This window comes from Leucopleurus acutus (genome assembly GCF_964270905.1).
Source record: "Leucopleurus acutus genome assembly, chromosome: 1".
NCBI classification, from domain to species: Eukaryota; Metazoa; Chordata; class Mammalia; order Artiodactyla; family Delphinidae; genus Leucopleurus; species Leucopleurus acutus.
In genome coordinates this window covers 131,977,710-131,994,352 of record NC_139142.1, presented here as the reverse complement: position 1 = coordinate 131,994,352, position 16,643 = coordinate 131,977,710, and the positions used below count along the sequence as shown (strand labels likewise).

The 16,643-nt window shown below is 48.5% G+C and overlaps 1 protein-coding gene across 1 annotated transcript; it reads right to left on the bottom strand.

The window, feature by feature from the left end:
• Positions 1-15,261: 15,261 nt before the first annotated feature.
• On the bottom strand, positions 15,262-16,392 carry LOC309968306 (polyubiquitin-B). Its single transcript, XM_082849518.1, has one exon. The coding sequence runs from the start codon at positions 16,299-16,301 to the stop codon at positions 15,384-15,386; it is 918 nt and encodes a 305-aa protein (XP_082705644.1). The 5' UTR covers positions 16,302-16,392; the 3' UTR covers positions 15,262-15,383.
• Positions 16,393-16,643: the final 251 nt, after the last annotated feature.

The following is a 16,643-nucleotide window of genomic DNA, read 5'->3' as shown; positions in this document are numbered from 1 at the left end:
GGCGTGGTGGTGACAGCCCTGTCCTGAAGCAGCTCCCAACAAAGGCTGAAGAGCCAGAGAGGAGGGTGTAACTTGAGACTTCGCTCCAGAAGGCCTGGAATCTCAGTGGAGATAGCACCAGCCTTTCAGTGCAGCAGACGTTCTGGAGCTCGGCTCCACCGCTGGGATGGCTTACAGGACAGGTCCTGCCTCTGCAGCCTGGAGAAAATGAACGGGCTGTCATGGGCTGGGGTGTTCCTATCTGTCAGCTGACTCTTAATCATCTGCACTGGCCCTGAGAGGCACCTCGGCTTTCCACTGCCCCACCGACCACGATATTTGCTATTTTGGGCCCTGGGAGGCAGGGTCTGCGGAGCCTGTGTTCTATGCCATCAGTGGAGCAGCCGCTCGACAAACATTTGTAAGCTCTGATTCATCTCCGGGCACTGGGCCAGGTGTGCAGAGGACAGGAAGAGTGTAAGAAGGTTCTTCATTCCACGGCTTACACTCTAGTTGGGAAAAGATATGGCTACTATTCAGCTGTTAATGTAACAAATATGCATCCTAAGTGTCAAATTACTGTTTTGGAGGGCAGGGGAACGGCCGTAGAGTTGATTGGGGTGATCAACGAGGGAGTCTCAGAGCAAGTAAGGTTTCCTTCCACATTAAGCTGAATCCTTGGCCTTGCAGTTGCCCATCTATCTGCAGGGCCCACACAATCAGCATAGGTGCCACCCCTGCAGTTGCCAGGATTCGGGGGAGATGGAGGGGAGTCAGCATCTTACCCAGACTAGTTTGAGTGTGTCATTCTTCGAGCAGCCTGGGATGAGGTTTGCAGATCACTTCTCATGAACCCCTAGGCTCAGGGACAACACTTAGAAAAGGCAAAACACCACCATGGGGCAGCTCAAAGAAGAGAGTTCCTGCTGGGGTGGAAGCCACCTGTCAACACCCAACAGTGACTTGGCAGCCATGTGATGGAGCCACCTTGAAATCACATCTTCCAGCCCCAGTCAAGCCTTCAGGTGACGCAGCCACAGCCAACATCCTGACGTCATCAAAGACCCAAACCAGAACCACCAGCCTAAGCCACCCGTAGATTCCCCACCCACAGAAACTGTGAGAGATAAGGATTGTTTATTGTTTTAAGACACCAAGTTTGGGGGTAATCTGCTACACAGCAATAGATAACTAATGCAGGAGGGTAGACATCTATTGGGTTCATGTGTCAGGATTGGTGAGATTCCCCTTGACATTTCTACTCTCCATCCTCTTGGAAAGTCCTTCATCGTGAGAGAGAGGAAGAGAGAAGCCACGGTGCCCCTCTGTCCTCTGCAGAGCTGGGAGCAGAGAATAGACAACCCAGGCTGCCTCTTTGGTTCTCAGCTGTGCTAGCCAGCAATGCTTTGACCATTTCTACCAGGAGTCAGCAAACTTTTCCTTAGAAGGCCAGATAGTCAGTATTTTAGACTTTGCAAGCCATACACAATACCTCTGTTACAACTGCTCAATTCTGCCCTTGTAGCACAAAAACAGCATTAGACAATATACAAATGAATGGGCATGGCTGAGTTCTAATACAGCTTTACTTAGAAAAACAGGTGAGTGATTCATGGGCTGTAGTATTCTAATCCCAGGTTTATACAAAGGAAAAAACACAATACAGGAAGGTCTGTGGCCAGACAGGCTCAGAGGGCCTGAAGGACATTTCCCACAGAGGAGAGGCTGTTTATGAACTGCCTTACCCTGGGCCCCACTATTGCCTTACCCTTGCTGCAGGAGGCCAAGATATTTATCATCTCTTGCAAACAAAACTACACATGAAGAACATGTAAGGGAGCTTCAGGTTTACTGACAGTCTGGGCATCTGTTAGGTATGTTACCGAGTAAATGGCCACATCTGCTGGAAAAGCTCTTTTAGCCCCTGGAAGAACTGGGTGCCAGGCACTGCTCCGGTGGTTACTGTTTTCACACATAGTACCTCCCTTTTTTCTCATCTCCAATTATTGTTTTATAGCAAATTACCCCCAGACTCAATGGCTCACTCACATGGCTGGCAAGTTGGTCCCTCTCCACAAGGCTGCTTGAATGTCCTCACAACATGGTGACTGGCTTCCCCAATAGCTACCTATCGAGAAGACCAAGGAAGGAGCTCTAATGCCTCTGTGACCTGCTCTGGAAGTCACACATCGCCATATCCTTTGCATTCTATTGTCCACCTAGGTCAGCCCTGATTCAATGGGAAAGGGACCATACGAGAGCAAGTATACCAGGAGGTAAGAATCACTGGGAACCATATTGGAGGCTGGGTGGAATGAGTGGGTTCTGAGATTAGCGTCAGACTGACAGTAGCCGCTACAAAAGCTTGCCCACTTAAGTTTGGTGGTTGTGTGAGGAGGGGCAAATGGAAGAGACTCATCACCTGTTTGCTCAAATCTGTATAGGTGACTTGTTTTCCCAGGCCCTCAATATTGAGGGCATCAAGGCTTAGGTACCAATGGCTGTGGTTTTCAGCTACATTTGACCATAAGTTTTCATTATTGGGGTTCTAATACTACCATCCTTGATGCTCTGACATTCCTAAGAGTCTGCAGTAAATGTTTGTCTTTCTGTTTTGGATTCCCAGCATCTGAACACCTTCCTAGAGGAATTGCCCGTTGTGTGAGTCTTGGTAGGGGCAGGTTCCTGTCTGGTTTTTCAGCCTGTCAGTCTTTGATTTACCCTATGTTTCTCCCCAATCCCTTTGCTATTTAAATTAGCTATTCAGTTTCTGTTACTTGAAACTGGGAATCCTGGCTGGTCCTGCATCTCCAGAAGTTACACTCAGAGGAAGGTCATTTGGTGCCAAAGTCACTACATCTCTGCTGTTATTGTAGTAACAGCTGACAGAGTAGAACACAGACCTCAGAGTCAGACAGACCTAGGTTTGAATTCCAGCCCTGCCACTGTAATGCAACAAGTTAACTTTCAACAAGTTATTTAACACCTCTCAACTTGAGTTCCTTCACTCTTAAAATGAGGAAACATTTAGCTTGCAAGATTGCTATGAGGATTAGCACATAGCATTGTGCCTGACACATAGTAGGTGTTTAATGACTGTTCTTATATAGCAAATGATAATGGTGATATAACAAATGATAACTGCTCTTATATAACAAGGGCAGCAATGATGGACACGTGCTGTGCTTCCTCATGTAAATCCCTTTCAGGGTTTCTTGAAGAGGCAAAGTTACTACCACCTGATGACAGGTCTTTGGAACTTGAACTTCTCCATCTCTCAATAATAATTGCTCTTTAGAATTCTCAAGGGTGGCTCTTTAGAATTCTCAAGGGTGGTAGGGCCACCCTTGAGAATTCTCTAGATCCTTCCAGTAAAGAATTTGCTACACGTCCTCCAGGAACTAATCCAGAGCATGACTGAGAGATACCTCCAGTCCCATCTGCAGTGCTTTGCAAATGGAACTCTTTGTGGCCTGCCCTGAGACCCTAGAGCATCCAAGATGGGCATGCTACTTCAAGCCCTGTTGTGGTCCTTGCAATGTGGTCCCAGGTCATCCAGACTTTTGGCCTGGGCCCCCAGATAGGTTTGAGGCTACTAGAGACACACTAGATGGAAAGGCACACTCTGAGATGCTCTGCTCTAGCAGGAGCTCTGTTTTCTCCCATGCCTTCTTTGAGCTGTTGAAGCTGTTCTACGGTGTTTCCCCATTTGTATCATGGCTGCTGAGTCAGTGCTGGTTGTTGACACATAGCTTCAGTCCCACCCCATGTGGGCCTCTCCACAGGTTGCTTGAGTGGTGCTGCAATGTGGTGCTGACTTCCCCAAGAGAGAGCACACAGTCATTTTTGTCCTCTTGGCTACCTATTGTCGAGGAAGGACTACACACAGTGTGAACACCTAGACGCAAGAGTCATATGGGCCCTTTTGGAGGCTGGATACCACACATCTCATCCCAAATAAGGGCGCTCATGGGTGGTAGAAAGTGTCCTGTACGCAGAGAACGAGATGGATGTTCTTACTGGTCTCTGCATGGTGGGATGGAGAAAACTGGGGGGTGGCAGTCAGGACCTGGGTGTCAGTGCTGGCTCTGCCCCTGGCCTCCTATGGGTCCTTGAATGAGTCATGTCCCCTAGTGGACCGGTAGTTTTCTTTTCTTTTTTCTTTCTTTTTTTTGCAGTACGCGGGCCTCTCACTGTTGTGGCCTCTCCCGTTGCGGAGCACAGGCTCTGGACGCGCAGGCTCAGGGGCCATGGCTCACGGGCCCAGCCGCTCTGCGGCATGTGGGATCTTCCCGGACCGGGGCACGAACCCGTGTCCACTGCATCGGCAGGCTGACTCTCAACCACTGCGCCACCAGGGAAGCCCTGGACCGGTAGTTTTCTTAACCACAGTTAAGAAAGGCTTTTGAACTTGGGTCAGTGTGGCATAGGGGGCCAATCCCTACCACTTAGCTAGTTCCTTCATCTCTGTGGACTCCAATTTCCTCATCTGTAAAAGTGAGGATAAGAATACCACCTCCCTCCTAAGGTTGATGTGGGGAATAAATGAGCTGGGCTGTGTATTATGCTCACCACATAGAAGGTGCTCAGTAAATGTTTGCTGCCATTATTAGCAGCAGAAGTAGCAACATCACCTCTGGCTTTGAGGTCTCTGATTCCACAATCTGTTCTTAGCCCTGAGAACAAAGGGCTTCTGTACCCTCCCTCCTCCTCCATCAGTTCAGACTCTTGATGCCCTCTGTGGCTGGCTTTGGGCAGCTGCACTCAGGCCTCTGGGGTAGACTGGAGGTGTCTGTTTCCTTTCTCAGCATCTGGTGGTCAAGGCACTTGCAAAGCTGTTACAGCTGAAATCAGGAACCAAGCAACCAGAGCAGCCTCATGCTGAGAGCTGGGGCCAGTCCTTGGGACAACTGTGAATTATGTGATCACAGGGTGGCAGAGATGGAGTGGGTCTCAGACCTCACCTGGTCCCTGATCTGACCAGCCCCCCCCCGCCCCAGCCTGTGGGGCCACCATCCCTCCTCTCAAGCCCTGTGTGAACAGCTGTCTGAAGACCCACCATTCATGCTTGAGGTCCATGGCAGCAGCCATCAGATGCCGGCTTGAGCCCTGCCTGCCCGAAGCCACCCTGTGGCAAAGCCATTGTGTGAAGGCTTCAGCTCCACTACTAGAGATCACATGGATGACATCATCCTATCCAAACCCATTCTCCTCATCGGCCAGGAGCCAAGGCCTCTTCAGGTACCCTTTGGCTCCCGGACTCCATCCCCACACTGCTCTGTTCATTTGCTCAGCTGGCCTGCCCTGCCTCCCCCATCCCCTTCATCACCTCCTCTCCATGACCGCAAACTCCTCTGTACCCTCACCCTTCTCCTGGGACACTCCCTTCTCTCTGCCGGCTGTCCTCTCAGGCCGGGGTTGCCATTCTCACATGCTCTCCTCAGGGTCGGAGGATAAGTCTGCAATCCTCCTGGCTCCCCAGGCCACACCTATACTCGCCTTCATCTTGTAAAACCCCCTGCTCCTTCAGACTCGCACCATTCATCCCCCTCCCCATCCCTGATGCTTCCCTGGGCCTTCTGGTTAACCACTCGCTCACTGACCACCTTGGCTCCTGGGCTCCTGGAGTCCCACCCCAACTCCTTCCAGATTCCTGGGCCCTAAATCATGCATGAGGATAACTTTTCCAGGATCCCAATTTTGACCTCATTGCCAGGAACACTTGTGTACCTTAGCTACCCATTCTTTTCCCATCACCAAAAGGGCATAACCTCCCAAATTCCAAACCCAAGTATCTCGCTCTTTGGTCATCATTGCCTGTCCTTCCAGCTTACTTCCTCAAGCCCCCCTGTAACAATTCTTTCACCTCATGCTGAACCCATGCCTACTTGGCCCCGTTCTTCCCCACTACCCATCAGTGGCTTCACTTCCCTTTCTTTCTGTCTCAGATTCCATGGTCCTTCACTGGACTCACTCCCTTGAACACACCTCCAACTCCCTTGCTCCTCTTGGCCTCCTCTGCCCTTTACCCTCCTTGCAAAAGTGCCTGGCCTTAGTACAGGGCTCTTATGTTTGTAGAGCTTCTGAAGACACATGATTGTCTTTGGACACTTGGGTGGTCACATACGATGTAGGGTAGGGATTCATACTTCTGTCTTATGTACAAGGTACTAAGGCTCAAAGAGGGGAAGTGCCTTTTCTAGATTTGTCCAAAGCTGAGCCTCAAACCCATGTCTCCTGGCCCAAGTCCACCTCACCTCTCAAAGGCAGCCTTTCTAGAATAGGTTGGGATTTGGAGACTTGGTGATGAGGGTGTGAGTGGGAGCAGGGCACCTCAACAGAGGGGAAAGTGTTCCCTAGTGATGATGGGGGCAGGGAAGGCAGTGGTCCAGAGGGAGTGGGACTGTGATGGTCCTCACATGCCCTGTAGAGGCTGAGAAATTCTCTCAGAGACTGTCTTGCAGAGGTGCATTGGTTGTGAAATGCAAAACCAGATGCCATTGGTAAAGCACACTGTCCGAAACAGCATTCCTCCAGCTTCCCAGCCTTCTGCAAATCCCATTTCTTTCCTTGTCAGGCCTCAGAGGCTGAGGGCCCTGCACTGCTCTGCACATCAAAGACACTACCAGCTTTCTTGGCACAGCTCTCAGAGGCTTTTAACCAGCCTCTGACAATAAAATCACTTTTAAATAAAAACCAAGACTCAAGATTCGGCAGAAAAGGGATTAACAGGATCAGTAGGGGGATGACATCATGCTATTTTTGTTGGCACTTCCCCAGCTCAAGTGTACGGAGTCTGGGTGTGGAGGGCGGATATATATATATTTTCTTTTCAACTGATTTGGCTGCTCTGAGTCTAGGTCTGGAAAATCTGGGGAGCTAGAGGGAGCTAGCAGGGCTCGGGTGACTCTCCAGCAGCTCAGGGCATCTGCCCACTCAAGGGGGTAAGCACACTGGGGCTGCAGAGACTGAAGTGGGCCTTCTGCTGTGTCATTCTCCTGGGGCCTCAGGCAATGGGAAAGGAAAGGGCCTATTTGGTGATCAGGCCCTGAACTTAGAGAAAGGTGCCCTCCAAGGTGGGCAAATGTCCTGGTACAACCAGTGGTGGAGACAGATTGACCTAGAGAACCAGGGCCTGCCCATTCACGCACAGCCCTCTGGGTGATGAACTGGGCCACGCCCAGAATGACAGAGCACCCAGGGCCTTAGGGACCTCTTGCTCCACTGGTTGCCAAACTCAATCTTTTTTTTTTTTTTTTTTTTGTTTAGTTAAGGAGCTTGGACTTCAAGTGAGGTGCTACAAGTAGCCCATTGCATACCAAAGACTGGAAGAAGATGAGACTGGAAGAAGATGAGCTGTAAAGGCTTGGAGCCTCCTGGCTGCGCCGCCCGGGCTCCTGAGCTGCCTTGGAATCTAACACCAAACATACAAACTGAACATTTCTGATCATTCATTCAGTGGACACTAAGTCTTGGCCCAATTTCTGATCATTCGTTCAGTAAACACTTACTAAGTACCTGGCCCTTCTCCAGGTGGAGGGGGTACACTGGTGAGCAAAACCAGGCGCATTCCCCGCATTCCCTCACGGGGCTGATGTTTTGGTGTTGATTAATACACATTAAATAAACAATGACACAAATGAATGTAAACTCCCTCCTACACCAACACGTATGAAGAAACTGATTTCTGAAAGTGCCAGATGCTTAGCACTCCAGCCTCTGGACGACCAAACCTTTCCAACTCGGGCCCGCGTTCCCTCCCATCTAACCCCCAGCACCATGCACACCTCAATGCATTTTTCCAGGTTTAACTTGTGTTTTTCCACCTCCAGGGATGCCTCCTCTCCTCTTTCCTCCTTTCTCTCCACCAGGCATCTCCAGTACCCCTGGAAAGCCCTGGAACAGCCTCACGTGTCTGAGGTCTCCTTCTTTGGAGGTAACCTGCCAGCCCTCCTCAGCACCACTGCTGGGTCCGGGAAAGGGGGGAGCAGCCGGCATTGGCTGAGGAGCAAGAAACCCGGGCAGGATCCTCACCCTGCTGCCGAGACCTTAGATGAGTCACCCCACGTCACAGAGGAGCTCATGAACTCACCTCAAGTCCAGATTTGTTTGCTCCTCTGAGGTGTGCGCAGCTCCTTACCTTGGGGAAGTCCCTGAAGGCCAGGGTCCATTCTCTCCTTCTCTGTCTTCTCCCAGTGCCTCAAGCTGGTTTGGAGCCAAACATGACATTCGTCCATCGACTACACATCTTGTTGGGTGCTCCTGGGCCTGCGTCCCTCACTCGCTCACTGCTGCCTCCAGCTGCTCGGAGCTTTCTTCTCCTGGGAAGACTGAAGGTGCTCCTTCTGGGGTCTCGTTCACACTCCCGAACATTTGTTGAGCACCTGCTCACCAGATCCTGTGCTAGGGATGGTACTTTCTCTTCCCTTCCAAGAGTATAGGATCTAGGGGAGGAAGCAGGCAACTGAAGCAACCGCGACAGTATTATGTGCAAGGTGGGGTCAGGGATGCCACCCAGACATGGGGTCCCTCCCCTCTCCTTCCAGAAGGCAGCATCCTCAAATCTACAGGGGTGAGCAGAAGGGTGGGTTGCCTGCCGGTCCTCTCAGGGCCTCCCATAGTATTGGCGGGTCTGCCTCCTGGAACCCTGAGTCACTGGGTGCTTGAGAGGCTACAGGTCCCTCTCCTCTGAGGCCAGTGAATGGATGAGTGTTCCTTTGCCACCCCATCGTACTGGGCTTCCTAAAACAGCCATGTCAGGCTGAACAAGGCATAAGCTGAGTTCTCTACTGAAGAGGTTGCGGCCACTTTGGAATTATAACATAGGAGAAGAACAGTCCTATTTCTTATTAATTTGGACTTGCTCCTGAATTTTAAAGAAAAGGCACTTAAAGTCTCACAAGCAAAGGTCCCAGTGGCATTTGACCTGGTTCACCAAACCCTGAGCTTCTCCCACAGTTTAGCAAGGGTCCAGGTCTTCCCATCTCCACCCAGCTCCTTTGGAAACCTCTCCTCCTTGCCACTAGAAGTTTCTAACTCTCTGGATCCATCCTTTCCAGTCCTTGCTTCTGACACCCCTGCCCTGGGACATCCATTCTAGAGTATTGCCCATTTAGCTCAGCCATCCTGTCCTCTCCAGTCCTTCTCATGGCCCCTCAGATCCTAGGGACCAGCAGGGACCAAGGAAGGAGAAGTTCCATGTCCTGTAGTCTATGGTCACCAGTGGATCTGGATTCCTCTCTTTGGATTTCTTCTCAACATTTCCATCAGTGTGAGCTGCACGCATGTGGGTTCTACGATCTAATAGTGCTACTAGATTATGAATATACTCTTCTCCCCAAAACAGTAATTAATTTGGGGAGATAGTACTGTTTAAGCCACAGAAGAGAAATTTAGCTGTTCAGGGGTGCTGGACATAGCCCATGCTGGCTTGCAAGAGATGATTGTTAAGTCTTCAGGAACTTTGCAAGTCAGTTGTTAAACATTGCCATTATTAAAGAGTAAATTATATAAGCTTATAGCTAAATACATTCTATTAAAAACAAAATTTAATAAATACTGAAAATTTGTTACTTCTTAATTGCTTTACGACACTTGACTATCATCTGTGTTCTTGAAGTTACATCTATGGCATCTATCTGGTGCTAACTTCATGGCAAATTATGGCCTAATACACGAGAACAGAACTCTATAGTCTGTGGAGTCAGAGAGATTTGGGTTCAAATCCTGGCCCATCGATGACCAGAAATGGTTTCTTTTTTTCACTTGAGTTTCCTCATCTCTGAAACAGGCTGGTAGCAATAGCACTTACCTCACAGGGTTATTGTGAAAATTAACGGATACAATTATAAGCCAGCTGACACCTGAGAGGAGAGGCAAGCTTCCCTTTGCCCCTCTGGATCCCGTACAGGACAAGGAGGTTGAAGCTGGCTCCTTCCCTGCTGGGTGCCACCCACAGGCGTGGCCCTCGACCCCATGTCACAGCTCCTGTCCTCACAGCTCTTGCCCCTCCCACCTCTTATCCCTCTAGCCCAGGGTGGCGATGGCTCCACACCACCCACCCTGGGGCGCTGCAATCTCCTCCAGACCCTGCCCACACTTTTGTAAATAGCCCCTTTCTTCAACTCTCCTCAAATGAAGTGACATGAGAGTTCAACCTGCTTCCAGTGGGGCCTGATGGAGAAACTTAGCACAGTACCTGGCTCCTAGGACGTTCCTCGACAAATGGAAGGAATTATTCGCATGAGAACAGAAAACTCTGTGCACTGTTAAAGGGACACCTGGGCATATTAATGCAGCAACACTCACTGATGCAATGGGTACTTATCACATTATTTATTTTTCATTTATTATGAAGCACCCACCATGTGTCAGTCAGCAAGGTCTCTGGGGATTAACTTCTCAGCAGGGGGAGGGAGCTTGCTGGCACTTCCTCTCTCATGACAGCTACAAGCAAACTCTCAAGATGGTGTACCAGTCAGAGCTCTCACCCAGAACTGAGGAGTCAGTCATTATCGGGAAAAGTGGGTTCCACTCACTGAGTGCTCTCTGGGGAGGACATACACACACAGGGATATGTGGCTCTGTCAAAATAGGCCTTCCTCTGGCCCGAACCTAGGTGTGAGATCATATGCCAAAGACTTGGGGCATTCCCTAAGGGGAGAGCCCTGGATGGGGGTTGAGGGCTGGGTTCTAGCCCCTGTTTAGCTGCTACCTTTCTGTGGGTGAACAGTGATGACCTTGGTTTCTCTTCAGGACTTGGTTTCTTGCTCTGTAAACTGAGATGATTGGTGGATTAGTTTCCTCAGGCTGCTGCAACAAAGTACTGCAAACTGGAGTGGCTTAAAACAACAGGAATTTATTCTCCCACAGTTCTAGAGGCCAGAAGTCCCAAGTCAAGCTGTCAGCAGGGCTGTGCTCTCTCTGAAGTTTCTACAGGGAATCCAATCCTTCCTTGCTCTTTCAGCTCCTGGTGATTCCGGTTGTTCCTTGGCTTATGGTACCGTCACTCCAATCTCTGTATCTGTCTTCACATGGTCTTCTTCCCTCTGTGTATCCTCTTTCCTTCTTCTAAGGACACCAGTCGTTGGATTTAGGGCCCATCCTAATCCAGTATGATCTCATCTTGATCTTTAACCAATTACATTGCAAAGACTTTATTTCCAAATAAGGTAACATTGAGGTTCATGGTGGACATGAGTTTTGGGGGGACACCATTTAACCCACTATAGTTGAATCATAGGTTCTCAACAGGTCTTACCAGTTTTGGCCCTTTGGAAGTTGGTAGGTATGTAGGATTCCCTAGTCAGGAACCTCTCCTTTGCTGGGACTCCTTTGAAAAAGACTGGGTGAGGCAGGATGTCCTCTGAGTTCTGCAGAGGAGAATCAAGAATTATTGGGGGGGGGGGTGCGCGTAATTACCACCAGCAGCACTACTGCTATTCAACACCATATCACGTCCCCCTTCTTCTTCCCTCCCCCACTGTCACTACTTGTCACTACTACCCACTCCTCCTCTCCCTCTCCTTCCCCAGCTCTTACTACTGGCCTCTACGGAAGCCCGTCTCTGTGCAAGGCACTGGGCTGGGCACATCCATCATTTCTCGTCCTCCCAGTGGTGCGATGAAATTAGTAGCACTACCATCCCCACTCAAAGTTATAAAACTGAGCCTTCGTACAGCTAGGAAGTGGCAGAACCAGGATCTGACCACAGGTCTGGCTGATCTGAAGCTCATGCTCTTGCCACACAACAGGATATTTTATTTTTAAAATTTATTTATTTATTAAAAAATTTTTTATTCGAGTACAGTTGATTTACAATGTTGTATCACCTGGATATTTCAGCACCAGGGAAACATGACTCAGCTCTGCCTTTACTTGGATGATAACTTGTTTTCAAGGTGGACGATGCTTGTTTTCAAGGTGACGTTGTGAAACTGGCAAATTAGTGTACAAAATTTCCCTCTGAGTTGCCTGTTCTCATCTTTTCCTTCCTCCCCATACCCTCAACCCCCATGGTAGAGTCTAGGACCCTAAGGTCTCTTCCGGCCCCTTCAGTTTCTTAGATCCCTCCCTCCCGCTCAGGTAACAGTGTCTGATAACAGCATAAAAGGCTGCCCTCACCTTACCCCCAACCCTCCAAGGGTCTCTGAATTTTCATTAGCATGTGGTCCTGTGTGTGTGGAAAGCCATTTTCTTCGCTCATTTTTCCTGCCCTTGTCCCTAATTCCTTCTAAGGGCATGGCTGGGCTCCGCCTATTTGACCAGGATGGACATTGCTGCTGCACTTTCACAGCTTTTATCATAAGAGTGTGTGGTCTGCACTTTTATTACATAGTAGTTCTTTTTACAAAACTGAAATACATACTTTAGCCAAGTCCTAAACAATAATACTTATGGAAACAGGGATTTTGTATATTTCATAGTTTTTCTAATACTTTAAGAACTTTGTTTCTTTGAACCCTAACGTCATCTCCAGTACTCAGTGGTGTTGGAGACACCTTTTGATGACTGATGAACTTAGTGGTGGAACTATGTCCTGCTGCCTGAATGAGGCATCCTCCAAGGATGCCGGGGTTTTTCTTGGGGGATCATATCAGTGACGATCAAGAGCAAAAGTTTGGGGGTTTATACACTGATGTGACTCTTTTGGAAATCAGTTGGTGATATGTATTAAGAGCCATATAACCTTTAACCTTATATTTCTAGAAAATAATTCCTGAGATAATAACTCCCAAAGCAGAAGAAAACTTGATTTCATAATTCCATTTATAATAGCAAACATTTGGACAGCAATCTAAGATTCCAATGACTGGGACAAATAAATCGTGGTGTGTCCTTCTTTACAGAATATTATGTAACTATTAAAATGATGCTTACTCTATAAAATTAAGTGAAAGAAGCAGTGCATACACACAGATATTAAATACATAGGATAATCATTACGATGTAAAATAAAATATGCATAAAGACTTGCAAGAGATATTGCTAGGTGTTAGCAAAGGTCTGTGGAGAGTGGGACTATAGATATTTCCCCTCTATTTTCTACCTTTTTATTATTTCCAAGTTTTAAAAAGCTTAAGGATGAGGGATTAAACCACTGATAAGATTATTTATGTATCTTTTATGTCCATGCTCTCAACAGGGGTACTGCCATTGCAGTGATGGCACAAGACATTCAGTTCAAACCGAAGTCTCCAAAAAGAAGATGAGGCATAACGCTGTGTATGAGTGTATGTCTGTGTGTGTTTGTGTGTGTGTGTGTGCGTGTGAATGTACATCTGTGTACGTGTGTACAAGTGCGTGTATGAGTGTGTGCATGTAGGGGCATGTTACACTACAGATCAACAGGGAGTCCCCAGGGAAGGGAGACCCAAACCCAGTCCCTGAGCGGATGGTCCCATCCCAGCCTGCACACCATGGCCCTAGCAGTGCTTGTAAACACATTGTCCTCTAAGAGCAATGCCCAGCCGGACATCTCAAATTACTTCCCAGGGCCAGGGGAGAGAGTGGAGAGATTCCCAGAGGTGGGGTGCATCTTTCTGGGTGTCTTCAGGACAGTCCTTTTGGCCGTCAAGGTTCTGAATGGCCCTGGTCAACAAGTACCATGGGAGCCCTGAGGTAGGCACTGGGCTAGAAAATAGGCATTGAGATGACATGAACTAATGAGAACAGAATAACCGTAACAACCAAGTAGCTGCTCTTTAGTGAGTGCCTACAGTGCATGTGCAGAGAGTAAACGTGATATAAATTTTATCCCTTTTAATCTTCATAACCACCCTAAGAGAGAGGGTTATAGCCACTATTGTGTGGATGAGAAGACAGATTCAGAGAGGTTAAGTAATCTCCGCAGGGTCACACAGCTAGGACTCACATTCAGGTCTGGCTGACGCCAACACTCCAACTTTTTCAATGATGCTGCCCTGACTCCATGGAAGGGATCTAATGCTATTCGCCACCCCCCTCACCGCTTGCTTTACAGGTCTGTTGAAGTGTTGGGTAATTGTAGATGTGCTAATAAATCAAGTAGTGGCCTCTGGGGGATATACACCACAAGTGCTGCTTCCACTTGCTCAAGTCAAGTTCACTTTAGCCTCCTCTGGGCTGCCACAGTGCTCAGAGATGGAGAATGCCAGGATCCATGGGAGGTGCTGAGATGCTGATGTGTACACACGTGATCTATTGTGGCCTCATAGGCCAACTTACACGTACTCTATTAAACAATCATGTTTATTACCTTCATATTAATAAGAAGTATGGTTAGGAGCCCCCCTTTCTCCCTGGCTCCCCCTCACTCATCAGGTTTCAGCCTGCAGCACATACTTGTGGTTAAATATTTAACCCCTAAAGCAGAATAGAAATGATGATGACAGCTGTAATCCCAAACACAGACACACACACACACACACACTCCTTCATGCCATAACAATTTGCTGAAAATGCTGACTTAACCATATTAACTTAATTGCTAGGTTGAAATAATGATAATGATAGTAATAACAACAGGATTGTTCTCAAATTGTTCTGAGCAATGTTGCAACATCAGCAGCCATACTCATTCCCCAAGAAAGAATTTGCATTTTAGGATTCAGTTCACATCAGGCAAATGGCTCCCCAGGAAGGTAAATGCAGTCTTTATTGAGGTTTTTCCTTGCCTAGAGTGAAATCTTACTTCTTTCTGTAAAAGCAGGTGAATGTCAATTTCTAGGCAGGGTTTGGGCCCAAAGTCCAAATTTGCAGACTTCTGGGGGCAGATTGTGAAATGAAATCTGCTAAAAATACTGGGCTCTGACTTAAAGCGTCCTCCTTCAGGGTGGGGCTAAATACATTTTAAAATTGCATTTTAACTGTGGTTTCAGTGGGGGCCATGACCTGGTAGGAATGTGGCTCTCTGGCTCTTCCCGACACAGAAATGGCGGGAGCTTCTGTGGTACAGCTCTGGAAACCAGAGTGGAGGGCTTCCCTCCAGCCACGGCAGGCAGACCACAGTCTGAAATGCTCCAGGTAATTAAAGACATAGGGTGGAGATGAAAATCCCAATGGTCTTTCAACAAAAACTTACCGAGTGCCTACTATGTGAGGCTCTAGGCAGGTGAAGAAGACTAGGATGTAGCCCCTACTCTTTAGAGTTTATAGCTATTGAAAAGAAGAAACATGTACACCGTACAGCACTTGTGATCAAAAAGTGCTCCTGAAAAGAGATGCTGTGGGAGCCAAGCGTTAGCTGAGTCAATGACGATTGAACTGGTTCTTTTTTTTTTTTTTTTTTTTTGCTACCATGCAACAAAACCTTTATTAACATTTTGAACAAGTTCAGCTACTACTGAAACTACCTTAAATTGGGGCAAATAGCTAGAATGCAGGGTGATGCCATTATTGGGCATTATGAATGCAAGACTGAATAATTAACAGCCACCCCTCAGACGAAGGACCAGGTGCAGGGTCGACTCTTTCTGGATGTTGTAATCAGAAAGAGTGCGGCCATCTTCCAGCTGTTTGCCTGCAAAGATGAGCCTCTGCTGGTCAGGGGGGATGCCTTCCTTATCCTGGATCTTAGCCTTCACATTCTCGATGGTGTCACTGGGCTCCACCTCCAGGGTGATGGTCTTGCCGGTCAGGGTCTTCACGAAGGTCTGCATACCACCCCTCAGACGGAGAACAAGATGCAGGGTCGACTCTTTCTGGATGTTGTAATCAGAGAGAGTGCGGCCATCTTCCAGCTGTTTGCCTGCAAAGATGAGCCTCTGCTGGTCAGGGGGGATGCCTTCCTTATCCTGGATCTTGGCCTTCACGTTCTCAATGGTGTCACTGGGCTCCACCTCCAGGGTGATGGTCTTGCCGGTCAGGGTCTTCACGAAGATCTGCATACCACCCCTCAGACGGAGGACCAGGTGCAGGGTCGACTCTTTCTGGATGTTGTAATCAGAGAGAGTGCGGCCATCTTCCAGCTGTTTGCCTGCAAAGATGAGCCTCTGCTGGTCAGGAGGGATGCCTTCCTTATCCTGGATCTTGGCCTTCACGTTCTCGATGGTGTCACTGGGCTCCACCTCCAGGGTGATGGTCTTGCCGGTCAGCGTCTTCACGAAGATCTGCATACCACCCCTCAGACGGAGGACCAGGTGCAGAGTCGACTCTTTCTGGATGTTGTAATCAGAGAGAGTGCGGCCATCTTCCAGCTGTTTGCCTGCAAAGATGAGCCTCTGCTGGTCAGGGGGGATGCCTTCCTTATCCTGGATCTTGGCCTTCACGTTCTCGATGGTGTCACTGGGCTCCACCTCCAGGGTGATGGTCTTGCCGGTCAGGGTCTTCACGAAGATCTGCATTTTGACCTGTGAGCGAATCCGAAAATGCTGCGAATTCAACGACGCCGAGTCACCTCCACCCCAACACAGCAGACCCCAACGATGCCAGTCGCCTCTTGAACTGGTTCTTAACGTACGAAAAGAAGTTCACCAGATGAGGGTCAGGGTGCATAGGCGGTTGGAGGGTATGCAGGGGCGGAAGGCGTTCCAGACAGAGGCAACAGTATAAGAGAAAGCAGGGAGGAATAAAAGGTATGTGACAGTAACATGTACACACTGTTATACAGAAAATAGATAACCAACAAGATCTACTGTATAGCACAGGGGACTCTACTCAATATTTTGTAATAACCTATAAGGGAA

Bases quoted from the DNA above. Each gene is read 5' to 3' on its own strand.
- LOC309968306 (XM_082849518.1), bottom strand. From the start codon at position 16,301: ATGCAGATCTTCGTGAAGACCCTGACCGGCAAGACCATCACCCTGGAG.